This window comes from Malaya genurostris, chromosome 1, assembly GCF_030247185.1.
Source record: "Malaya genurostris strain Urasoe2022 chromosome 1, Malgen_1.1, whole genome shotgun sequence".
Classification (NCBI taxonomy): Eukaryota; Metazoa; Arthropoda; class Insecta; order Diptera; family Culicidae; genus Malaya; species Malaya genurostris.
In genome coordinates, this window is record NC_080570.1 from 100,302,894 (window position 1) to 100,330,535 (window position 27,642).

At 35.6% G+C, this 27,642-nt stretch overlaps 1 protein-coding gene across 8 annotated transcripts in view; it reads left to right on the top strand.

The window, feature by feature from the left end:
* Window positions 1–27,642, top strand: part of LOC131425233 (guanine nucleotide-releasing factor 2) — a 90,996-nt gene that overhangs the window by 20,610 nt on the left and 42,744 nt on the right. For 2 of the 8 annotated variants that reach the window (XM_058586947.1, XM_058586948.1), the window contains exon 2: window positions 10,848–11,486. The exons of 1 other annotated variant lie outside the window; for it this stretch is intronic. In XM_058586947.1, coding sequence (XP_058442930.1) covers window positions 11,090–11,486 — 397 coding nt within the window. In that variant the 5' untranslated portion in view covers window positions 10,848–11,089. Of the gene's footprint in view, window positions 1–10,601; window positions 11,487–27,642 lie in introns of those variants that run through there. 5 more of the 8 variants (XM_058586949.1, XM_058586955.1, XM_058586953.1 and 2 more) reach the window with 5 other exon arrangements.

The window sequence follows — 27,642 nt, forward strand, 5'->3', positions numbered from 1 at the left end:
CACCTAGGAATAAATACTTCTGTGGTACTTTGAAAACTAGTAGAAAAAATATCTAGAATTTGGTGAAGTTTACAGAAAAATAAGAGCAAATAACCTTCTTGTTCATCTCTTCTACCCGTATATGGTTCAAAAGTATTTCAATAGTTTACCTACTCTCTGAGTTTATGCATTTTTGTTGGATTCTTAATAGAATGCACCCAGGGGCAAATAAAAGTGCACAAACTCCGAATCTAGTTTAATTATTGAGACACTTGTTTATCAGTTATGGTATAACAGGAATCAGAACAAATTGGCTCAAATGGCACGTTCCCCTTGATCGTATTTGCCAGTAAATTTAATCAAATTCTAGATTATTTTTATACTTTCTTTTGCAGTACTACATTAGTATTTATTTCTAGGTGCATACAGTTTACCGTGCAGATGATTTAAACTTTCGATTTTTTTTGTTGAAATTTTGGAAGTGGATTGTTATTCGTTTGATTGATTTCAGCTACCATTAACTTGTGTTCGATGGAAGAAATCCTTTATCAGATACTCAACAATTAGGTGAACGTTTAATTGTTTGAAGAATTCCAAAATGATTTGAACGATTAGAAAATAGAGATACGCGAATAAAACATCAGAATAAATGACAGATAATGAAAAATACTTTCGAAAATAAAATTAGACGCTTTGTGAAGAACAAATTGTTACATGTTTCACTGACATTTTGCATGTTCCCTACACAATATTAAACACTTATGAAGTGAAAATGACCCGTAAACATATTCTTATCAAACTATGCGAAAATATCCTATGAATATTTTCTGTAGGATGGAAAAAATGGTTGTATTATCATATGAGTTTATGATCCAAAGCTGTGTAAACATTAGCTTTTTGTAAATGACGGAGTCGATTTTAATATGAAATCAAGCTATTTAAATGATATACGGCTCGTGTTTACAATCGCAAACTGTCCAATCACCCAGTGTCTAAATTCTTGGTCACTCTATTTAAAAAGTATTTGTTATTTACCGTAACCAGGAGTACTGGACGATAGCCATCACCATGTTCAAGCATTCGTTTCCTCGTGAGTGTCCGTTAGCGGTGATATGTAGCTCCATAAAACCTAGTCAATGTATAATTACCCGGAAACTCGATCGTACAGATTTCTTTCTCGGGTGCTCAGTTACCGGCACTGTCGCTACGATCACGTTACTGTGGGCGGGTATGAAAAGAAAGCTTGATCTAACGCCATGCCGATTTGAAGATTTGCCAGTTCCGCCTAAAACGATGACCGGTTTGCCACCGCAGATCGGTTATAAATTTATAGCATAGTCATTTTTTACTCCAAAGTTGTGTTAAATATTCATTCTATCAAAAATTTAATTGCGAAATATTTTTTAATACATATACAAAATGTAACCATTCGATCGTTAATTGTATGGAGTACGAAGATCAACTTGGGCAAACGTTGTTGAATGTTGAATAATTATCGAGGAATATTGATGCATACGCGAGCACTACGTATTATAAGTACATACTTCTCTTAGTTGAACAATAATGGTCTAGTATGGTACCATTGGTTTGCTGGAGAATTGTAATTGGACAAATGTCAACAACTGCTAAGATGGCTGAGGAAGAGCTGAAGCGATAATGAGTTTGTTCTACTTTTCAAGCAGCAAGTGAAGTGCAAAAAGCATTGCAAGTATGTCCTTCGCGTAAAATGATGATTGGATCTTGACAACGATGCTTGAAAAGCACAGTCAAACATGTAAAAATGAGACGGTTTCGACCAAGCCAGATGATGAGCAGATTTTTGAAAATTGACTCTGTTTTTAAAGAGGTAATGAATGTTCTTTATTTTTCGTGACAATCTGGCTGAAGCTTGCACAAATAAATATATGTTAACGAAGAAAAATAGAAGCCAACCATAGGTAGTAAGGGGTCATGCACAAACCACGTAGACTCTCCGGGGGGAGAGGGGTTTCGTAAAAGTCTACGTTTGTCTATGTGGGGGAAGGAGGTGCTAAATCTCCGTAGTCTCATATTTTTATTTGAAAAAATTATCGAAAATCAGTTAACCAAACCAGAATAATGTTTGATAAGCTTAGCTTTACCTGAGGCGAGACAGATACAAAAAAGGTAAATGTCTAGTTGTCTACGTGGTTTATGAACGATCCCTAAGTTAAACCATCAACGAGTTGACTGTAAACTACATTGTTATTATAATTATTTTCGTTATGATTAATCGATTATAATTGTAAAGATAAAGGTGGTCTATTGTTTAGACCAATCGACATTTGACTTAATTCATGATGTGTAATAGCGAGCGGCTGACACTTCCGGTTCCTGAGATGTAATCGTAAAAATGACGCAACCGACAAACCACAATTTGTCGAAGATTGTTGTACCGATTTTAAGAATCTCAGACTCGTTTGAAAGCGACTGTTGTGTCCAGTGATGTCAACCCTACGGATTTATCCGTAGATCTACGGATTTCTGTCTACGTCTACGGATGAATCATATGAAATCTACGGATTTAGCATTATTTTACCAGGAATCTCCTGATCGAGCATTATTTCTCTTGATATGAAAGAAAAATTATTAAATATTGTTACATCGTCTGCATATTTTTTTACTTGTCCAATTGAAATTGTAATCATGCATCTACTAGCCATCAATCTGCCATTATTGGAAGCCTGCTTTTGTGGATTAGAACTTAAAGCTGTTAAGTTTATGTAAATGTACTAGTATAAGTACACTTGAAAACAAATCTACGGATTTGACTTCAACGAAAAGTGGCATCACTGGTTGTTCAGGTTCGGAGAATGAATGGATGACACATTCGGCTCCGAAGATGTAATCGTAGAAGATACTAAGACGGCTCAACGGATCTCGACAAGCTAAGGCTAGTTTAAAATCGACTATGAGTTCATTGTTCAAATTTGGAAGAGTGATGGCGAATATTTTTCTTAGTTGGCGTTAGTTTCTTAGACAAAAACGCAGTTTATCTTATTCGCTATATTTTCTCAAAGATGCTAGGACCAAATTTGAAAAAACAGACACACGGCGGATGTTGGAATTATTATACATCGGAGTTGATGTTCAGCTGGTGACCGGGCCGAGTACATTACTGTTAAAATTCCTATCATTTCTATGCTCATCTCGATTCTCAAGTGGTGATCGTTGTGCATATATAAGAGACGGAAAATGCACTTCATACGAATACAGCAAAAATTTGGTGATCATTAGTTTCGATCTATATAAGCATCTGGAACTGAAAGTTAGCAAAGTTTTTTTTTTAATTTGATTGAATTAATCCGGCTTTAATCCATTTTGAAAAATGACATTGATTCTAAGAGAAGCAGATTTCGTTTTGCATTTTAACGATATTTTTAAAATAATCACATAGTATCATCTGTACATGCTATTTGAAAAGATACTGAAAAAATAAAGCGAAGACGCCATATTCTTGGGCTGAACTGGGACGCGATGCGTCACTTTAATGCGAAACGAATCAAAACGAGTACGTTCAACGATGACCGGATGTACACAGTAATAGGAGGTGGTCATTTTGGTAAACCTGAAACAGCTGCTATAAGTTCGGAACCGGCGAGACGTAGTAAAATAAACAAACGCATACAATCTGATGATTGACGATCGTTCACAAGCGGCGCTAATCTAAATGAGCTGTAGTTTTATTTTAAAAATTCTCCTCCCCCATAATTGAATATAGCAAAAATGCGGATTTGGTTCAACATTTCCTTCAGTTGTTGAGTTTCAATCATATTACACGAATGTAACGCATTAGTTTTGAACACAGCAATATCTCAATTCTGATATATGATTTTCCAACCAGAAACAGTTTATTAATATATAAGAGTAAGTGAAAGATTAAAGATAGTTTATTTCTGTAATATTTTTAAGCTGTTTACGGAATTTTGAATATTTTGATCGTCCAATATTTCGGAGGATTTGACATAAAAAATAACTGAACTTTCACCGTTAATGAGATGAACAAATTGTGCAAATTGTAATATCCGACTCGCTATATCGCTCTATAACAAAAATAATACCAAGAGAACTATTAACCTTCACAGTAGGATAGATATAGAGGTACTCTTATGCACCCAACCGGAATGGCATTTCCAACCAGTTAACTTTTCCATCAGTAAAAAGTGTGCCCCGAAACAAGTCGAGTCACTTGAGATGGGCCTTGGTAGGATGGACGAAAGTGTGTTCCCGTCATACCACAGTCTGGATGCAGTTCTTGCTAACTTGAAATCGACGGGAAAACGGATTGCAAAAATTCAATTACTCGAGTTAGAATGAGAAAATTGCAACACTGCTGCCAGTCGAGATGATATCATACGAAGCACACCTGAATGTTGCCGGGACCATTGGAAGGAACGTTTGCAAACTGTGTCATCATTTTCATCTGCTTTGGCATACATCTTCTATGGGTTTTCATTTCTTTAGTAAATGGTTAAACGGAGGTCTGTCGGTACACTACGGTGGCGAGATAGAGAAGCACGATTTTGCATTCTTGCATTCCATAGAAAGAGGACCATTGGCTCATTACTGCAGCGTTGCAATTGCCGTGAAATAGACTAGTTTGTCCTGTTCGGTATCTACACGCCATTCAGGCCAAACCTACTGACCTGATCGACGACTGAACCAGTTATTTTGGAATAATTTGTGGGAGTGTGTGTAACTTTCTACATGAAATGCGTAGTATCGAATTATATTGCGAGGTTTTCATTTGATGCAAAATTTCTACGAATTGTGATTAATGGGGATTATCCTAGAGCTTTCCGAATCATTAGCGGTAATGTATTGCTCAGAAAATTTATAAAATACTATATTAATTTCCCTGAATCTGTGTATACCAGGTACATTTAGGATACGTACCGCACAAACAAAACGCGTAGCTTAGGAAATCCGCGTAACATCACAAATCCAATTAAAAACCGCAAAACTATAAAAAAAATTATTATCAAATTTCCAAATCGAATTTTTTTTCGATATCAAATGGCTTAAAAATGCATGGAACGTCGCGATCTGGTGTAATAACTAAGAATATTTTTTTGGAAAAAATCGAATCTTTACCAAGTGCCAGAGAGTTGACTTAAAAAGAGTTTCGGAATGAGACTAGATCTCGACGCTTCGTGCATTTCCAAGACAAAACAAGAAAACCGCATAATTTTGAAAATTCGCATGAAAACACGTGTAACTTCGAAAATTCGCGTAAAAAACCGCTCAACTTCAGAAGTCCACGTAAAAAAAGATCAAAGTGTATAACAAATTAAACAAATTATTTAACAATAAAAAACAAACGTTTATTTGAGAAGAAAAATGAGGAGTTAGTATATTAAAAGTATTGGCCATTGCTCGCAACATTTTTTTCAGTTTTTCTAGTAGTTTGTGGAGTACTCGCAGAAAAATCCCACTCTTTTAATTCGAAAAAAAATTGACTCTTTTTTTGACTTTTCTGAAGCATTTACCTAGTGGTGTGATGATTCCTTTCTCATATTACTCATATTATCATTACTTTTCATTATTACTACTTCAAAAAGCTTTTTTTTGTAAAAAAAACACAAGAAAGTTCATTTGAACATAAAATAGCCTAAACTCTTTAATTTATTAATAGTGTTGAGTCAAATTTAGTAGATTTTTTCCGTTATTTTTCATCGTCGCTCTTAAGGTGAAATGTAGCGAAGTGCGCGCGTCGCGTTTTTGATCATATATTTAAAAACTAGATATAAGTTTGAAGAACCATGGTGGCGATATAACGTGGCAAAAAATATTTATAAAAATTACATGAATTTATGCATCGATTTTTGTGTTGAAATAACGAGTTGAATACAATAAAATGGGTATTATAAGAAATCGTTCATTTTTTATCCGGGTAGAAGTGATTTGCAAACCAATAACAAATTTTTTTCTATTAAAACCAAACATCTCGTTGGTAGAAATTAATATTTTTTAGTTTGAAAAAAGAACCTAATATCAAATCATAACAAAGTCTGCATGAGAACATAGCAACATTGTAATATCAAAGCGAGAACAAAATATATATAGCAAAGTCTTGGCATTACATTCCTTTTGAGAAATTTGGCCTACTGTTTCAACAGACTTCGCAGCCGATTCTTAGCGTACATAATCATTGCATGGCTAGTACTATGGATCCTACTGACACTAAGAATCCCTCTAGGTCGGGGCTCGAACATACGACATATATATATATATATATATATATATATATATATATATATATATATATATATATATATATATATATATATATATGTATATATATATATATATATATATATATATATATATATATATATATATATATATATATATATATATATATATATATATATATATATATATATATATATATATATATATATATATACGAATTTTTCAGTTATTTGATATTCTAACAATCAGAATAGAATAATATCCTAAGCATTTCTCTTATCTGGTTCAGATGCAGTTTATTCAATAGTATTTTATTTGAAGACAGAACTACTGGATCAATTGTACTTAATGAAATTGGAATAACTCATCAATAACGAAATAAGATATAATAACAAATTTTATTGCTAAACAGATATTGTACCATTTCTTGATTCCTTCCATGAAATATCAAGAAAATATCAAGTATCGCTATGCCAGCACAGAAACATCGAGACAAGATATGATGGTGAAATTTGTTATAATTTTGATCTTTGTTTGCTGTTTACATCTACCCGTGCGAGGTAACTGGCGTTTATAATGCTAGTAATGTTCTACTCTGTTTAGCTCAATGCATTGATGTTGCAAAAGCAATTATGCTTTGTTGTGTAATAGAACAGATATTACTTCGTACTTCAAAAAAATAAAAATTTTGCCTAGACAGGCTAATGAACTAAATGAGTATAAGCCACGTATTATCGTTTATTTAGCACTTTGAAACATATTGAATTCATATTACCTGATGCCAGAATTACAATTCAAAAAATATATACATTTATGAAAAATGTATTTATTTGGTAAAATTATTTTTGTTGTCTAGTAAATGTCCAGTAATTTCCTATGTCAACAGTTTTTAAATCGATACTAAAATTCACCCACACTCTCTCATGTGGGGAATTATTATTACAGAGTATATTTTGTCTTCAAAACTGTTTCAATTTGTAGGTTGTGTCCGTTGCTGGCCAAACCAACCGAAGTACCAAAAATAGTGGTGAAGACTTCAAAACTCACTTGATTTTCTCAGAGGTAGCTGGTCCGGACATATTTGCAGCAGCAATTTCTGGTCTTATAGTTTCATAAGCAAATATCGTATATATGATCCGATTTCCGTTTCCGGAATTACATGCCAAGTTTCAAACGTTTTTTTATGCAAAAAACGAAAATATTCTAAATTTTTCTCAATCTCACAGTAATATGAGAAAGGCATAAACTAAAGAAGTTTTTACGAGAGAAATGTCATGATGCATTGACGGTTTGAAATTTCATTATATAGTTCAGGAATTGGAAGTTGGATCCGGATAAAGTTTCATAGTAATTTATAGAATCATCTTTTATTTAAATCTCAATAAAAATTGGTTTTACTGTCTCCCATAAATCGCAGTGATTTCTATTTTAGATTGTTATATCACTTCCGGAAACGGACACTAGGAGCCCGTGTTGTCGCAAACTAGAAGATTTTGGCAACCAGTTTTAAAGAATTCGACTTTAAATAAACACAGAGTAAAAAAAATCTTGAAATTGAAATTTTTCCACTAATCAACTTGTATCTTCGGACCTGGAAGATGGATCCAAATAAGATTTAAGAGTTTTAAGTTGTTCACAAGACTTCATTCGAATGTTCCGTTTATTTTACATCTTTGAGAAAAGTGAATGCAATAAAATCTTATTCTTGACGAACTGATTCGAAAGATATATGACACTCAGCCCCCTGAACCTCGGTTCAGAAGTCGGGTTTCACAGTGATTGCATAGCGTTTCTAACAGTTCGGCTGAGAAGTTCGTATCGTTTAATAGAAACACACATTTTTTGCCAAAATTCGTTTTTATTATTCAACATAATTGCCATCAGAGGCGATACAGCGATTATAGCGATCTTCCAACTTTTCGATACCATTTTTGTAGTACGATTTGTCCTTTGCCTCAAAATAGGCCTCAGATTCAGCGATTACCTCTTTATTGCTTCTAAATTTTTTACCAGCGAGCATTCTCTTGAGGTCTGAGAACAGGAAAACGTCACTGGGGGCCAAATCTGGAGAATACGGTGGATGAGGGAGCAATTCGAAGCCCAATTCGTTCAATTTCAGCATGGTTTTCATCGACTTGTGACACGGTGCATTGTCTTGATGAAACAAAACTTTTTTCTTCTTCAAATGAGGCCGTTCTTTTGAAATTCCGTCTTTAAAACGCTCTAATAACGCTATATAATAGTCACTGTTGATGGTTTTTCCCTTTTCAAGGTAGTCGATGAAAATTATACCATGCGAATCCCAAAATACAGACGCCATAACCTTACCAGTCGATTGTTGAGTCTTTCCACGCTTTGGGTTCGGTTCATCGCGTGCAGTCCACTTTGCTGACTGTCGATTGGACTCCGGAGTGAAGTGATGGAGCCATGTTTCGTCCAATGTTATATATCGACGAAAAAAATCGGTTTTATTTCGATATAACAACTCCAAACACTGCTCAGAATCATCAATTCGTTGTTGTTTTTGATCGATTGTGAGCTCACGCGGCACCCATTTTGCACAAAGCTTTCTCATATCCAAATATTCGTGAATAATATGTCCAACACGTTCCTTTGATATCTTTAGGGTGTCAGATATCTCGATCAACTTCACTTTACGGTCATTGAAAATCATTTTGTGGATTTTTTTCACGTTTTCATCGGTAACAGCCTTTTTTGGACGTCCACTGCGTTCATCGTCTTCGGGGCTCATATGAACAGTACGAAATTTTGCAAACCACTTACGAATTGTTGCCTCGCCCGGTGCAGAGTCTGGATAACACTCATCAAGCCATTTTTTGGTATCGGCGGCACTTTTTTTCATCAAAAAGTAATGTTTCATCAACACACGAAATTTCTTTTTTTCCATTTTTTCACAATAACAAAAGTAGCTTCATTCAAAATGCAATATCTCACAAACTAATAATCAGACAGCTGTCAAATTTATACACGTATCTTTTGAAGGTTGGTACTAACTGAAAATGGTATGGTTTCAATTCTAGTGGCACCCTCTCATAGAAACGATACGAACTCTTCAGCCGATCTGTTATATAACAAAGTCAAAAAAAAAGCAAAGGCTTGGCATTACATTCCTTTTGTGGAATTTAGCTTTTCTGTTGCAACAGACTTCGCAGCCGATTCTTAGCATACAGAATCATTGCATGGCTAGTACTATGGATCCTACTGACACTAAGAACCCTTTCAGGTCGGGGCTCGAACATACGACAACTGGCTTGTAAGACCAGCGTTTCTATATGAGTTGAGCAAAACAATGCCTATCACACATATATCTTGATTTGTATAAAAAAGCACATATTTTATTTAAATTTCCTTCATGTTTCGCCTTCGGCTCATCAGTGCTTAAGTTAGTTCAAATTGAACTGACATCTCCACCTAGCAATTGAATTTGAACCGCTAAGCAGAAGTCGTTACATTAATAATGTAAAGTTTGCGTCTGCTTAGCGGTTCAAACTAAACTGCTAGTCGGAGATGGTAGTTCAATTTGAACTGTTTTAAGCACAGATTAACCGAAGACGAAATGTAAAAGAACAATGCCAATAGAAATCAAAATCTTTCGTTCGCTAATTAGCCGTAGCAGTCGGGTGAAACATATTGTGATTTCTACATATTGTGATAATTTCTCAATCATTACAAAACATATATTTTTGACGCTTATTAATTCATTGAAATAAAATCATTTTCACATTTCATAGACTGATCGAAATATATGAGCATCATTTCTCGCACCGGAAGGTATATAACCCCTTAAGCTATTCAAGATGTTAATTTTTTGAAGCACAAAGAATTGTACAGAGTGCTAGAATCACTAAAAACAGAACTAAGACATCCATAAGAACATAATCCTCCTGTTGATTGATTTATTTGCGTTGAGTGCGTCTTAATCCGGCGTAAGCCTGGCAGAATTTAACCGCAACTGCAGTCAGACGGGTGCATTCCACAAATTCCATGAGTATAATTAGTGTACAGGACATCCGTAGTAGAACGTCGTGATTCACGATATCAAGCAAAATGAAAACAGTGTACAATAATTATACTACATTCATTGGAACTGTGTATCATTAAGTCAACCTTATTAAGCTTATGGGTTTGAAAAGTACAATCGCGCACTAGTTGATATAAGAAGACTAACAAACGATCGATGCTAAGAGTGACTTATTTTACTGTACTCTATGTACTGCTGCATGTGACACAGTACTGTTTTTTATCTACGCAGTTCTATGATTTAATTTCTGTGGTTCATTCATTGTGCAGAACAACAATAATTTTGGAAAGTAATAACTTTTATAAAATCGATGTATCCGGTGAATGAATTGTAATTTAGATAATTTGTATGAAATTTGATTAGTTATTTTATTTACTTTACATTTTGTCTTCGACTCGTCAGTAATTAACGCTTTGTGTTGAACAGTTATGCAATTTAGCAGTTCAACATAAACCGGCAAACTGACGTAAAGCAAGGTTATACAAGGCTCCCGAGTTATAGTTCGCATTAGATAGATGCAATTACGATCCCCAATTCTCTCTAAGATAAGCTTCTGAAGCTTAACCACCCTAACAAATTGCTTAACCACTCTAACAAATTTCCTGTGTATTAGTTTTCCCGCAAGCTTTGGTGATGGAATTGGCATTCTTTACCCAATTAAATATGTGCATCCAGTTATTCTCGAAAATTGTATACGGCTCGACATGGATGGCATGAAAATTGATCGTGTCGTTGTTCCAACACTTGTAATTCGCTTAACAACAGTTCGTCAGTGACAACAGTGGCGCTGAAAAATGGATTGGAGATAAATGACTTCAGGCTTGAAGTGATAGTACAGATCATATCCCGAACAAGATGCCGGAGTTCGATGACACATTTCTCTTTGACTGTGCGAAATTCGAACGAAAGAAATGGAAATCCTACAACATTAACTTGCGTCCAAGTAGTTTAGTATTAAAAAGTGTTGGCAGTTTTAGCCCGAACAACTCAAGTGATGGTCAAACGTATGTAGAAGGTGGTGATTTGATTGCGGGCGCATTAAAACCAATAAGTGATCAGGATTTGAATCCGGCCGTAGTGGTAGTGAAAAAACGCGACCACCCACAAAGAAATGTAGCGGTTAGTTATCTGTACAGTAGTGTGAATCCAATTCGTGAAAAAATTCTGGGATACAATTTTAAGCGGCACTCGTACACACCGGAGAGCAACTATAAAAGTGTGTCTGGCACTGCAAAACAGTCCATTGGAACATGTAAGTGCTGGTTGAGCATAGTTAATTTATTAACACATTTAGGAAAAAAGTCCGTTTGTCATATTTGTAATGTTTACTTGTTACTATAGCAGCACGCAGTCCGTTTTGTGTGACAACGTTCGAGTTGTGGGAAAGTTTTTATCATCTTTGAAGACCGGTTCAACACTGACAAGCTGCCGTCTTAAACAACTGTAGCTCGAAAGTGGTATTCCTAAATTAAACATGATAATTGTCATCGATCCATTTGTATGTTGCACCATCATGTTTCAGCGAAAGTAGTGTAGTTAGGAATTTATAGGGTTTATTGAATAACTGCTATTGGGTATATTTTCATGCTGGTTTGAAAAAATCATCAGGCTGATCAATGTACACTTGTCACACTGCAGTTTAGGGTGTACAGACTCAAATTGCATCACAATATTTGGCAAAATTGGCCCATTCAAGCGATCATTTTCAAACTTTCAGGGAATCAAATCAAATATATTATTTTACTTCCAATCCCAATACCATACACAAATTAACGAACCTTCCTCTTGACACTACTTATGAGGTCTTGTACAAGGATTAACATTGTTTTGCGTTGAAATTCATTTTTCTTCATATCTCAAATTTTACTTCCTTACGATGCTTCCGAAGCGCCTGTTTCATGATGGCTTACAAGTATTTTTAAATTGGCTGCTGTTCCGGTGCGTTCGGGGGATTTAGCTCCATCGGCTCGAAGTTGAGCTCATTAGCCTTATACCACTCCAAAACAACTTTCGAATAATTCACTTATTTATTTATTTCTTATTCCTTCTTCTGACCTGTTATAGTCTTCATGAAGGGGAAAAGCTCAATTGAGGATAATTCAATCGTCAAATTGGCGCAAAAATCTCTTCATCTTTTCTGACGGTTGACAATAGTTTAATTATACATACATTTTCATATTACATTATGGGCTTACACTTATACATTACATTAATCTTCTTAGTCTATCTTCAAAAACATCACATGAAATGGAAAAATCAAAACATTCATAGGCACTATTAAAACAATTACACAACCCTAATGGGTTCGGTTTGTCCATAGTCAGTACGTTGATAGTCAAGTCTTAAAAAGTTCCACGATCTTAAAGTTCTAGGTGGTACATTGATATTTACTTGAGAAAGGATATTAGGAACGTCAATTTGTCCCATCAATAGTTTCTCAATAAATACAGCTCTGGAAATATTTCTCCTTTTCAGAAGTGTGTTCATACCCAGTAATTGACAATGATCAGTATAAGGTGGTAATTCTGTCGGGTTGCGCCAAGGTAAAGATCTGAGGGCATAGCGGAGGAATTTAGCTTGTGTTGATTCAATTCGGTTAATCCAAACGTCCGCGTAAGGACACCATATTACCGATGAAGCTTCAATGACAGATCGGACAAAGGTCAATCGGTTACGCGTACACCAGTCGCTGAAGACATCAACTTGTCGTTATAAGGCCCTGCAGTCCTCTTCAGATCTAACGATATGAAATAGCTTGAGATCGTCTGCATAAACAAGCCTACACCCTGGTGGCAAGACAAAATAGATGTCGTTGTAGAACAAGGAAAATAGCAAAGGTCTGAGATTGCTAACTTGAGGCACACCCGACAGATTCGAGAAGCTATTCGATTCACAATTTCCAAGCTTAACAGAAAGTGAACGGCCAACAAGATACGATTTGAGCCAATTGGTGAATGTTTCCGATGCGATAATGTCAAGAGATAAAATCCGACCAGAAAGGTATAGAACCATTGTGTGACTTTAGAAGTGGAAGAAGATGCTTTATGTATGCGTGCTTATTGATCGCACCGGTAGTCACAAATGACCGCTTTCTACATGTGCAACTTGCTTGCCAAAGCATGTATTTTTTGACAAACTTTGACATCTTATATTTTCTAACGGCTGCTGGGGTATAAAACTTAAGATGACATGATGTGGAAAGTGGAAAAACAGGAATCCAGGAAGCTGTCGGATATCTGCTTTTACTTACGTCTGGTCCATAATGAGACAATGCGATTTTGTCAATATCTGGACGTGCAGCTTCCGAGCTCGTATTCTGCCGTATTCTGTTGTTCATTGCGATTCGGTGTCTTGAACTTTGTACGTGTGTAGTCGTTCGCGTTTCCTCGCGCCTTGCACGAATGTTTGTTTCAAATGCGGGTTTTTCGACACATTTCTTACAGACTTGGATTCTTCTTGAAATCTTGAACTACCCGTTTGTACTTTTCGCTATACAGTAATCCATTCTGGTCACTTTTTTCCTTTCGATCAACAGTTAAACGTTCGTGGTACCGATTTAAAACACGTGATACCGTAAATTGTGCAATTCCCAGCTTTCCGCCGATGGCACGATGAGAGAGATCCAGATTTTCAAGATACGTGTGCCAAAGTATTTAACGCCGCTGCTGTTCTTTCAACTCCATCTACGGAACGATTGCAAAACTACTGCTGTCATTTACACAATGTAAACATTACCCATTGGACTAGTTTCAACCATAAGTTCAATTGAAAAAGTTACAGCCATTTGAAAGCGATGCCATTTGAGTCCGTACACTCTTTAGATTCGATTTCAATGTTTTTATTACACTTTATTTCTTCATGAATTTCATTTTATTTACCATCAATTACGTAAAAGAACTTATATGAAAAGACTTTTAACTATAGTAAAGTATCATTCACTCAGTTTTTTTCTTTCCAATCTATTTTTTTGTTTCGATAATAGATGTTTTAACCCTACGGTCATTCGGGCCAGAGAAACTTTCTGACCCTATGTGCGAGGTTAGGAATCGAACCCAGGTTGGATGAATGAAAGGACGACCCCCGATCACACTATACCCGCCCTCCGTATTTTTTTCCAATCTGTGTTTCATTGGGTATAGATGAAATTAATAAAATTGATTGTATTTGTTGTAAATCGTTTTGTAGGAATATATCGATCAGTAAATTGTTTGTTATTGACATCGTTCGAATAACGGTTGAATCATTTCTTTGCCGATGAAAAATCGCTCAAATATTAATTCTAAGATTTGTTTTAAAGATAAAACTGAGTTACATTTTTACTACCATCATTCAAAATATTAATGAATATAGACTCGAACAAAAATGATTGTCTCGTTATTGACAATAACCGTAGCCCATACCTGTCTTTTACGATTTTACGACAATGTTCCGAAAATATTCGTAGTTATTGTTAACAGAACGACAAAACTTGGGAAGACCCCATTGGTGCGTAATCATGTCATCCAACAAAAACGTCCATAGCTTGATTGAATCTACAAAATCGCAATAAAACGAATCGACGATGGCAACAAACGTGATCAAAATAAAGATAAGATCTTTCCGCTTCGAAGCTTGACTGTAAATTTTCGCACCTAAAGCTTATTACACTGACAATCGGCCTGTCTAAATGCAGTCGAATTATTTAAATTATGATTATCCATAGCAAATAAAGTGTTGTCCATAGTAGCAAAACCGAACCCTTTAGAAAGGAAAAAATATACCATTATTTCTGCTTCGATATCGCCCATCTGATACTCGTATGAAGAGGACTTCATCACAAAGTGTTAAGGTGCACAGACTTGCGTAATTGACTGCTTTTGCTTTGAGGTCATCTGTACATGGCTGCTGAGTTATTGATGTCATCTTGGACATCATATACCAACACAGCGAAAGAAGACGCCTGAAGCTATTTTATTTGTATCAAAGTGAGTTTTCATGTACAATTGCGCAAGTAAGTCATAAACACTTGTATTTGTACAATTCGACGTAACATCAGAAGGTGGAAGACGATGAAAGCAAGAAAGGGTAATTTCTTTCTAGAGGTAACGATATTTGTTCAATGTCAGATAAATCTTATCAACAATGTTAAAACAATGAGTGTGACATTGAAGTGTGAAATTTATCTGTCATATCAGCATCCTCAGTACGAATTTGCGGTTCAAACGATTTGTTTTATTGTTATTTTCCAAATGAAAAATGGTCAACGGCAATTTATTGTTGTCGTGCATCTTGATCATAATTTAAATACAAAACAATTCTGCTAAACAAATCGTTTACGTTTAAGTTAAATGCCTATGGCGTGAAACTGGTAAAACTTCATATTATGGATTTGACGGCGAATATATTGAGTCTACCTACGATATCAGCTCACCTACGCGAATCAAGCAAAACAAGCGAGAGAAAGTTCCGTAACGTTAAAAAAGACACTAGAAAATAAATGCCCCGTTTTATGCAGATTCAAAAACGAGTTCGCAATTCAAAACAGCGCTACATCGGCAAGGCAGGAAAAAATCACACATGCACATTCGGATTGTACGAAAATAAACGGGACCAAACATTGTCACTGTTTTAAATCGATTGACGTTGGAATGGTGGGAGTATAATAAATCGGCATTGAATGAATATGAATTGCTTGTTTGTTTGTTGATTTTTGAAAATTATTTTATTTCATTTCACCGTTATTTTTAAATTTTTCCTTTTGAACCCGGTTTCTAATCAAGTAGGGTGTTGAACAATTATTGAAAACAAATACATTATAGATTGATGGCGGCAAGCACTGACATTGTCAGCCCATATGAAAATAATAAAAAAAATAATTGTAATCCGAATCAGTTATTACACGAAGGTATAACAACGGCAGATGTTTCGCACATAAAGTACACGGAACCACCCGCGATCCCATTTCAACCAGAATATTAGTTGATTTTCTGAATTCGATTGGTTAAAATTTGGTACAACTAATCGATTGTTGTTTTAACTAAACTGTCATTTTTGTTTTTCGATTAGCAGAAACGATGGTTGAAACAACTAATTTAACTGCTTGAAAAAAAATGCTGTCAATTAGTGAGGACACATACCTTTCAATTTCAACAAATATTTTAGTTGAAATAACTGATGTTGTTATTGAAACTCAACTCGAACAATGTTATTGATTTGCGAAAATAATCAAAATATACTTACTGATATACGTCATGATCTATTTGAAATAAGTTCGGTATGTTGAGATTCATGAAATAAATATCGTTGTTAAAATATAAACAGTATTTTATATTGACATGTAATATAATTAGGGCTGGGAAAACCACCGATCACTGCTGATTTCAAGTGATCTTAACCAAGGAATAAATTATCATTACGAAATCAGAACTGATCTGATCTCTAAGTGATTTTGATTTTTGTATGATCATGATCATGTCAAGTCGAGACCAGCAAAGATCTAAATTCTAAAAAAATACTTCTGATTCGATCGGAAATGATTGATGTACAAAAACGTTTTTAATCAGCAAAAGTGCCCGGAGGGGCGAGTAAATTAGCGAAAATATTAAATTTACCTAAAATGAGTATTGAAAGATGATGCCTTCAAATGGTTGAATTAAAGTTATGCTCTGATAATTTTAGTCAATTTATATGAGCTTGGGTGCATCAACCGCTGGGAATTGGAATTTTGCGACGGCAATTCAAACGCGCCATTCAATCGCAGCGCGTTCTGTGTGTTTGAAACCCTTCGCTCCTGTTACTTTTATAAATTAAATTCATATCAAAAAGCGTTTTATTGCTAATGCATGAACATCATCATCGGTATCAAACAGCTGGAAGTAAAACAGCCTGCTGGAAGTAAATCAATGATCGAATTTGAAGCATAAAATTTTTGCACATACCTGAAAGATAACGAGATGATCATTCATTAACATTTTCTAATTTGTCACTAAATCTTTTTCGTCTTAAACAAGGTTAACTTTATCACAACACCGCTGTTAGATAAACACTTGTTATGGAATCATAAATTTCTCAAATTGAATGAACACAATTTCATCAAACGCTTTAATCATCAATGTTGTTTTCATTGACATTTTGAAGCGACGCGAACAGATTTTAACTAAAAAAGTTGTTGATTTTGCATTGCGATTATTGTTTTGCTTTCAACTGTCTCCGGCATTTGACAGCATTCAAAACAACATATTTTTCAACTACTTGAATATATGTAAATCAAAAACCATATTGGTTGAATCAAAAAGAAATTAGTTGAATCAACTATGGCAAAAAAAAAAACTGCGATATCGCAATTTTATGATCGAAGGGTTCTCCGTGTAGGAGCTTGTTTAAGCAATTTCTAGACATAATTTGTTTAGACCCTCAACTTGCAACAAAACTTATGTTAAAAAAAACGCTGAAGAGTGCAATATTCTATTCTCTGACAGAGCGAAGTAACGTTTTTAGTTATATCATTGGACACAAGATTCATGACTCAAATGTTTGGAGAGTGTCCCGACATGCAACATAAAAAGCTAATAAATTTACTGCAAAATATTCTTGTTTTGAAAGCAGTATATATCTCTGGGCTGAAATGTGAAAAACTCGTTATATTCGGAATAATTAAACCAAGAAATGTTTCAAAGAAGCTTTTTCGGAACTAGCAAGAATGGATAAGTGTTGTGTTTTGTTAAAGAATCATGGGTGATTTCAGACCAAGGGGCTGGGGTCCACTAGGAGATTGATATTACCTATTAGCTCTCTCCGGACAGTACCAGCCTAGATGCCGTGTGGAATCCGGCGGAAAAAAATGAACCAAGAATAGATCCACTGGGTTCCTGCTTCCATGTCGTAAAAGGCGACAATTGCTGGAGTATCTTTTTCCTTTCAGTTATCAGAAATTTTCAATGTTTCACTTCTGATTACTCTATTTTACTAAATTATCTCTTCATTCAATCTATCAATTTCCGTCTAGCTTCGTTCGTTTCAATCTATCAATTTCCGTCTAGTTTTATTTGGAATGTTTTCTTCTTCCATGTTATTGATTGTCTTTCAGGATTATAAATTGAATTGATAACTATTGTGCAAATCCGTTGATATTACAAAGTTGATAATAGAGATAACATATATCGGTATATTGAATACATTGTAAAAAACACTTGATATTAATATTTCAAACAACAAATTAATATTTTTCTCGGTAGCCGGCCAATATAACCAAATAATAATTTTATTAAATAATTAAAATAATAAAGCTGAAATAATAAAGACGCGCGTGAAATCTTTTTACCTTTATTTGGTGATTTAAAATGACTTAATAACAACTGTTTTGAATATGTCAATGCAATGAATCAACTATTTTGTCTAAATCCTATTCACTCGTTTATTTTGTATCACGTAATTTCATTTAAAAAAAATAGGGAAGTTTTCATTCTTTACGCGATAGTATTGCAAATTTTTCTTTAGTTTCCTCGAATAAGATCTGTGAAGCAAGACTTCCCGGGACTTCAATATCGGATATTGTTGAAACGTTCACACGGGAAGTCAGTGAGTTTAGTGGTGCATCCGAGCATCTTGAAACCGGAACATACTGAGTCGCGCGCGAAACCAATACTGAAATTTTTACTAACAAATATCCTTCTCCCGTGACACTTGTGGAGTGCGCAGTAGTATATACGGCCTCTAGTAACAACAAGTGTTGGACTAACATCCCTTCCCATTCCTTAGACGATCTACGTTTTGGCCTGGCCGGCGCCGGTACTGATCAATGATTTCTGGGATTACCAGAAGATGTACATTGAAGGATGATTTACCAGTCCCGAGTCGGATCATCTAGAAACTCCCTGTACAATTTCAGCTAATCCCGATCAGTAACGGAGTAGCAACCAGGGGTGGTCGCTCAAGCTCAAGCTCAAGAATCATGGGTGATTTCAGACCAAATCATTACCGATGGTAATTTTTGTCTTCTGATGGCCCTTAGCATTTCGGCATAGGTTCGTGATTTTTCTGTCAACCAAACTGTCGTTCTGCTCATTCACAAGTTGCTGTACGGTTAAAAAGTCTTTCGGTCATTCTCCATCTTACTTAACCGAACCCCTTCTGCAGCACTTTCGCTGTTTTTACTCGATCTTGTTCAGGATCTTGTAGAACTAGGTCTGTAGTTCATTTTCCTCCAATCTATGGAAACTTCGTTCAGATACTTCATCATGACAGCTGTCATTACAGTAACTCAACGTTTCCCATCATACCGGCATACCTATATTCAACTGTGCGAAGTATATACCATAAGTACACCCTTTATATTATCTAAACGTTTTTTTTAAAGTTGGTTCTCGTTTGTCAACAAAGATTAGTATACCTACAAGTGTAAACTAGGCTTCGAAACCCATACCGAGAATTAGGTACATCAGCAATCATCAGTAACATTATTTTTTTACCTTTGGGCCCCTCCCGAAACATAATCTTCAATACGGGCCTAAAATGAATATTCGAAATGGCCGTTAAAATGAATAAATAATCCAATTTCAGTGTCCTGTCTATTTGTTTGTGATTTTCATGTCGCAGACACTCAAATCTATATTGTGATGTATTACTAAAGTTACGTTTGAAGGGTGTTTATAGTTTTCGTAATACTTTGTGTGATGGCACATGCTTGAATATCCTTAAAAACTTTTTTTTTAACTTTAGCTGCATGTTGTAACACATGGATCAATAAGTCCCGAGACTAAAGCATAGATGGCGCTCGTAGTAAACCAGTAACCACTTCTTTCTAGAGTACTAACCTTTGCTTGAAACGGGTCGATCCGACCAGAAACAGCTGAGTTATCGAGGTTGGAGTAAAGTCGTTTTGTAGTTTGTTTACAAAATGGAAAAAACCGAGTTTCGTGTTTTGATAAAACATTGTTTTTAATGGGTAAAAACACCGTGCAAGCGAAACAATGGATTGAAAAATGTTATCCGGACTCTTGTCCATCAAAAGCAACGATTTGTCGGTGGTTCGCCGAGTTTAAACGTGGTCGTACCGACACAAATGACGCGGAACGCTCGGGTAGACCTGTGGAAGCCGTTACACCGGAAAATGTGAGTGAAGTGACAAAAATTATGATGAAAGATCGTAAAGTGAAGCTCCGTGAGATTGCTGAGATGATACAGATATCATATCGAAGTGTATTTACTATCCTTCATGAAAAATTGAGCATGAAAAAGGTTTTAGCCAAGTGGGTGCCGCGATTGCTTGCGATGGAACAAAAACAGCTATGAACAAAACAATGAAAACAATGGCGAAATTGAACGAATTGGGCTTTGATCTGCTTCCCCACCCCCCCATACTCGCCAGATTTAGCCCCCAGTGACTACTGGCTCTTTGCTGATCTTAAAAAAATGCTCCAGGGAAAAAGATTTGGCTCAAATGGGGAGGTCATCGCTGGAACTGAAGCTTATTTTGAAGCGAAAGATAAATTTTTTTATAAACATGGTATTGAAAAATTGGAAAAACGTTAGAATCATTGTATAAAGGTGATTATGTTGATGAAGAAAAAAAAATTTAGTAAAAAAAAATGTTGTTTCCATTGTTAGTCTCGGGACTTATTGATCCATGTGTTATATTAGACTTTCAACTTAGTAACAAGTTCGAAAACGTGAAGCAACACGCTAAACGTTACACGTCTGGAAAAAAATGGTACGATCTCATTCTTAATACGTTAGTTAGACGATTGTCAGTTCGAAAAAAAGTAAATAGCATCTGAAGGCACAAATCTCCAAATATCAAGGGGAACGTGCCATTTGAGCCAATTTGTTCTGATTCCTGATTCTCCAGATATCTATTCTGAATATGACGTTCTAAAGTTTTAAATGATTAACAAGTTTAGGTCATAAAAATTACCATCCTTTGTAACAGATACAAGTTATACCATTATTGAACAACACATTCCACCACCACAGTAGATTCATCACGGTTAGAGAACTCGTTTGTCTCGCTATGGTTTTATTTTCTAGTATTCCATATATAGAAATAGTGTTTCAGTCATACAAAATGAAGAAGCGAGATATAATCAAGCGACTTCATACTAGCCTGTAACATTTGTTAAGATGGTCACTCATAACAATTGAATTATGACAAATTGTTCAATTGTGAAACAATATCAAATAAAAAGTGTAATATCTCGTTGCATAAAATCAATAGGGTTGTACCGCTAGGTCTAAGTTTTATGGTTCAAGGCGAAGCACATGTCATGCTATAATAAGAGTGTAGGTATTAAATGACAATGTTCACTTAGAAAGATTCCAGTGAGCTTCAAACTTACGGGAATTCGCAATGATCAAGAGAAAATACACGTCTAGTACAGGAATCGTTTGTTTGTTTGTTTGTTTCTTCAACTCCAAAACATCTGACTTTGGCTTTATGAAACTGCAGTACATTCCTATGTTGCCTTGAGATGGGCCAGACAATTCTCCTTTCGATTCTATATCGTCACGATCGTCTCTTTTCTCTCATTCAACCACGGATAGCAAACATGATTCCTAAAGTTGTATTGCAGTGCAGCACGGCAATATATATCTCTCAACAACTAGTCATTCTCGTTCGGTCGCGCAGTGCAGAATGCGGTTGGTTGTGATTCTGTCCATTCTATCGTGTGTAACTTTCTCTGGCATTTTCAAACGGGCTTATTACGAAACTAGCAGCAACTTTCAAGTGTCAGATATCAGATAAAGTACAAGTCTTTTTATAGGGTGAAACTCCGCAGCAATTATCAGTATAGTTGAATCGAGCGGAATTTGCTGAAATTCCATCATCCTTGAACTGTGATGAGTCAGCCGGTTAAGTGATTCGTGCCAGTATCGGATCGATGAAACGATACACTGGTGTCGAAAAAAGTGCTATTTTTGGACAGTTCCCCCAAATACGGATGTAAAAGGGAGTTTTAGTAGCCTATGCTTGCACATAGATTCATAGTTTATTTCTAAAAGGCGTAGCGTGTCAGCCAATGATTACAATGTAGAGCACCGAAGTGTGCGCGACAATGAAGTGTTGATCAAGGCGAAAAGATCAAATGTACTATTAATTAAGGCTACAGAAACAAACTTGTTCACGCATGCTTCGTTATGATATTTATTTGTGTTCAGGTGTTATGGGCGAAGTTTTATAGATATTAACGAAAGTTAAAAGTGTTATAACGAAATCGTGTCATCTGGACACCGAAAGGTATATGAAAAGTACTGGTTTGCTAACATTGTATGTCATGTATAAACACTATGGATGATCGTGACATAAGTTTGAGATATTTAATTTGTTTTTAATTGAATTTAGGAACGAGTTTTGCAATGTTTTGTATACATCCCTATTTTCTGTATGTAAACATTTGTATATAAATTTATTTGTGTGTGTGTGTGTGTGTGTGTGTGTGTGTGTGTGTGTGTGTGTGTGTGTGTGTGTGTGTGTGTGTGTGTGTGTGTGTGTGTGTGTGTGTTTGTGTGTGTGTGTGTGTATGAGTGTGTATGAGTGTGTATATGATTAGCAATGTCACTAAATTTGATCGGTCACAGGCTGTTATTAAAATTTATCCGCATCCGACTTCCGGCTTCAAAACTACCGTATAAGTGTGGACAACATTAGTTTCTACAGTGTGTTTCTACTGAACCGGTCAGTAAATTCTTCAGTTGATAGCTATTCCTATCCCCGATTTCCAGTTTCGGAAGAGGATTCAGATTAGATTTTGGAAGCAAATTCAGATAAGATTAGCGATTTCCGGTTCCGGTGTTCGGAAAAGAATTCACATCGATTTCTCAAAGATAGCTGAACTGATTTTTACAAACCTAGATCCAAATGATAGATCGTACGGGCTAATTGATTGTAATCCGGATTCGACTTCCGGTTTTTGTTTAAAATTTCATTTTTTTAATGTGAACGACGAACGCAAAAGATTAAATTTTTAAAACTGGTCTCAAATCTTATTGAATTTGTTGGCAAAACTAAATTCTTTAGATTCGAAAGTACCGGAAAGTGTGGTCTGAAAACTCCAAAACACATCGATATCCCATATCGATATGGTTTTTGGCCAGTAACAACTTGAGGGGCCCATGACGAACCGAGGTATCGCAACCCTAGTAAAGTGGTTTCCCCAAACAAGAACATAGATTTCATTCCACGCGTTGTGTGATCAGTTTGTATTGCTTTGAATTCAATGATTGCTTTTTGGTTAATTAATTTCTCGCTAAAACATTTAGGGAAATCGAACCAATAGTCGTCTCATTAGTCGAGTCAGCATATTCTTTTGCTTATTACTTGGCCTACAATCAACGGATTGCTTTGTAATCGGTTGATGTATATTTGCTTTGGTCCTAAGATGCAATACTACTACATAAAACGTGCTTAATCCACCTAGCAGTGAGATGATACCTTTTTTATCAATCCGCATGTGTTTTTTGCATGAATATTCTTCGGTGTTTCAGTTTTCATGGCATTATTTTAATGACCTTCGTTTTAAGCGGCAATTTGAGATTTTAATCACTCATTACTCTGAAATGTCGAAACTGCAAATCGGATCGAATTTGAATCTAAAAGTGTGACAATCGATTAAACATTCCATGATATGTCGAAGTAATTTCCACTTTAGAGTTTAGGGTAATTCAAGGTACTTCCAGAGCCGGTACCAGACAGTATAACCCAAACTGATTCGTATGGCCATATGACGAATAAATTGCAATATTTTTGAGCTCAACTTTAAAGATTTTCGTGATTGTCTTCTTCTATAGCGCATTGAATTTGAAATATTCATCATCCTACAATTCCAGAATCGGTAGTAAGAATTGGATTTATTTTAATTTGAACTTTTGTCTCTGAAATTCGATTTGGCTTTTTTTGAGAAAACGATTGAGCTTTGAGAAACGATTCGATACTGGAATCGGAATTCGAAATTCGGTGTAGCCGAAGTTAGACAAATTCACCTGAGTAGCTGTATAGTTTACATTTGTTTCAAAATGTTTGAAAATCAATGCAAACATCTTTGAGGAATCGTAGTGCGAATTAAATTTTTGGGTGCCTTCTGAAACGAAAACTGAATATAGCCAAAAATTAAATAAGTTTATTTGGTTATCGACTATCCAAATCTGCTAACCCGATAAACCTGATTAATTTATGTGAAACAGACATTATTATAATCACCCTGTATCTCCGAAACCGGCAGTTTGATCTGACTGAAAAACAAGATGTTTTATAAAATCTTAAAACTTTTCATTTGAATTGAATGATTCTTAGAATTCATTTGAATCTACGAGCAAAATGAGTTACAATGTTTTAATTTCGTTTCACATAACATCCTGTAGTTCCGGAACCAGAGGTCGGAACCAAACATAATTCAGGAACCTTGTTTGACAGCGCTCAAAACTTCTACTGCTGGATTAGTGGAAAAAGTCGCTTACACAAAAATTTCGATATCTTCGTTAAAAATGGACGGATTTTAACAATCTATGGCTTGTTGGATAGGTATTACCGTGCGGAATCTAAGTCTGAGAATATATTCTGCTTTCAAGGTCAATTGTGACAGATACTGTCAAAAAACTGAATATTTTGACATAAAACTTCGTATAACTCAAAAAGTAAAAACCATTCAATAGCGTTCAGGGTGACGGGGAGACCTTTCATTTGCGACTGGTTTGATCAAAATCGGTTCAGCCATCTCTGAGATCTCGACCTCTTAGTTGACAACACACATACAGACACACACACATACACACACGGACATTTCCTCAGTTCGTCGAGCTGAATCGATTGGTATATGACATTTCCGGTCCTCGGAAAAATTTTCTAAAGTTTGAGCGAATTCAATACCTATTTTTTATATATATAAAAAAAGGTAAAACCTAGTGACATCCTCCTAGTGGTGTAATGTAGCCTTACTTATGTTTTCAAAAATATCACTAGAAGATTCTATCAAGATTTTTCCTTTCAAACTTGAAAAAAATCAAAAAACTTTCTTTAGTATAAAATACTATCACCTTTTCAATTTGTAATCAGTTTTGTCAAGTTAATATAGATTTTAATGTGGCAACCTTGCACGCTATACAAAATCGAACAAAGCACGCTGTGTGCAAGGCGGGTTCGTTTTCTTCTTCCGTACCAGCACGTACCGATCTTGCATCATTTTGTATGACAGTTTGAAAGTTTTGATACTTATTGCCCTATAATTTCGGAACCGAAAGTCGGATCTGGGTGAAATTGCACAGTATCTTTAAGGACACTGAGAGCTTTAATTTGAATAATGATTTGTGAACATCGGTTTAACGGTTGCTGAGAAATCGAAGTGAGTTTCGTTTTAGGGTTTTTCTGCACTATTACCAGTGTGTTCGGAAGCGGAAACTGTGCACTAGTAGTTCCAAAGTAGATTTATATATCCACCAACTAACAAGGTCTGCCAAATGAATGAATTTTCCCAGTAAATTTTATAAAAATGTGTACTTTGGCCATCGCTTGTGAAAAATAACTCGTGAAATTTCAAATTTTTACTACTCGCACTGTAATACCGCAACCGGATGTCGGATCTGGATCAATTTTGCGAGGACTTTTTAAATAATTTCAAGACCTTTCATTTGTATCTTAGTTTGTCGAGAACATAACAAGTCCAAGTCATGTTATTCGGTTCGTTAGAGTGCTAGTTATTGTGCTTTCACTATTAGAAACAAAGCACAATAACTAGCACTCTAAATTCTTCTGAAAATCATCTCAAAAGTTAATCGTTATGGAAAATAGAAAAGTGAAGTTGCAGGATATAGCCTTACTTCGTAAATATAGCAGAAGGAAATGTATTCACAATTTTGTTTGAACACTTGAATATGAAAGAAAAATGTTTGCAAAGTGGGTACCGCGTTTTGTCATACCTGATCAGAAACAACTCATCTGTATGAAGGCTAAGTTGCATGAATTGAAATTTGAATCGCTACTACATCCACCATATTTGTCAGACTCAGCTCCCAGCGACTATTTTATGTTCTAAGATTTGGCTGGAAAGAGATTTGCATCGAATGATGATCTCAACGCTGAGATTGAAGCGTGTTTTGAGGCTTAAAAGGAATGAAAGCTATGTGGAAATATTGGAACGTCGATGGAACAATTGTATATCAAAATTGATGAGTAAAATTAATGTTTGAAAAAAAATGTTGACTGCATTGAACGAGACATGAAAATAAAATGATGTGCAGTTTTTGGATAACTCCGTAACGTTTAAAACTTCATAAAAATTGCAGAACAATTGTTCGTCGGATTATATAACATGATGGATAAGCATTTTTTTCTTTTGTGAATAGTTTGTTAATCGATCTGCATATCTTATTATGTTGTGTAATGCACAAAATAGTTGATAAATATGAGTACAACTTTTAAACTTGTTCAAACTCTTCGGCTGGATGTTTCTAGCAAGAAAATGGCAATCCTTCAGCATAGCACATATATGAGTGATCCCAATGTCCAAAACACATTTCAATAAACATGAAAAAATCTTTATTTTTACGTTTCGTCTTTGACTCATCAGTGCAGAGCAGTTCAAATTGAACTGCTTAGTGCTAAACTCGGCAGTTCAATTTGAACCGCTAAGCAGACGTAAAGTTTCTGCTACTTACAGAACACTTTTTGTTTTGCAACGAAGTGCAATGTCTTTTCTGACGTGCCGAACGAAAACGTGTTTTCGACTATTTCTGGCCGATGCAGGTATGGTCATTTAGGGGTTAGCCAAATTTTGTGCTAGGGCACATAACCGTTTTCATTATTTTTACGTTTCGTCTTTGACTCATCAGTGCAGAGCAGTTCAAATTGAACTGCTTAGTGCTAAACTCGGCAGTTCAATTTGAACCGCTAAGCAGACGTAAAGTTTCTGCTACTTACAGAACACTTTTTGTTTTGCAACGAAGTGCAATGTCTTTTCTGACGTGCCGAACGAAAACGTGTTTTCGACTATTTCTGGCCGATGCAGGTATGGTCATTTAGGGGTTAGCCAAATTTTGTGCTAGGGCACATAACCGTTTTCATTATTTTTACGTTTCGTCTTTGACTCATCAGTGCAGAGCAGTTCAAATTGAACTGCTTAGTGCTAAACTCGGCAGTTCAATTTGAAAGACATTGCACTTCGTTGCAAAACAAAAAGTGTTCTGTAAGTAGCAGAAACTTTACGTCTGCTTAGCGGTTCAAATTGAACTGCCGAGTTTAGCACTAAGCAGTTCAATTTGAACTGCTCTGCACTGATGAGTCAAAGACGAAACGTAAAAATAATGAAAACGGTTATGTGCCCTAGCACAAAATTTGGCTAACCCCTAAATGACCATACCTGCATCGGCCAGAAATAGTCGAAAACACGTTTTCGTTCGGCACGTCAGAAAAGACATTGCACTTCGTTGCAAAACAAAAAGTGTTC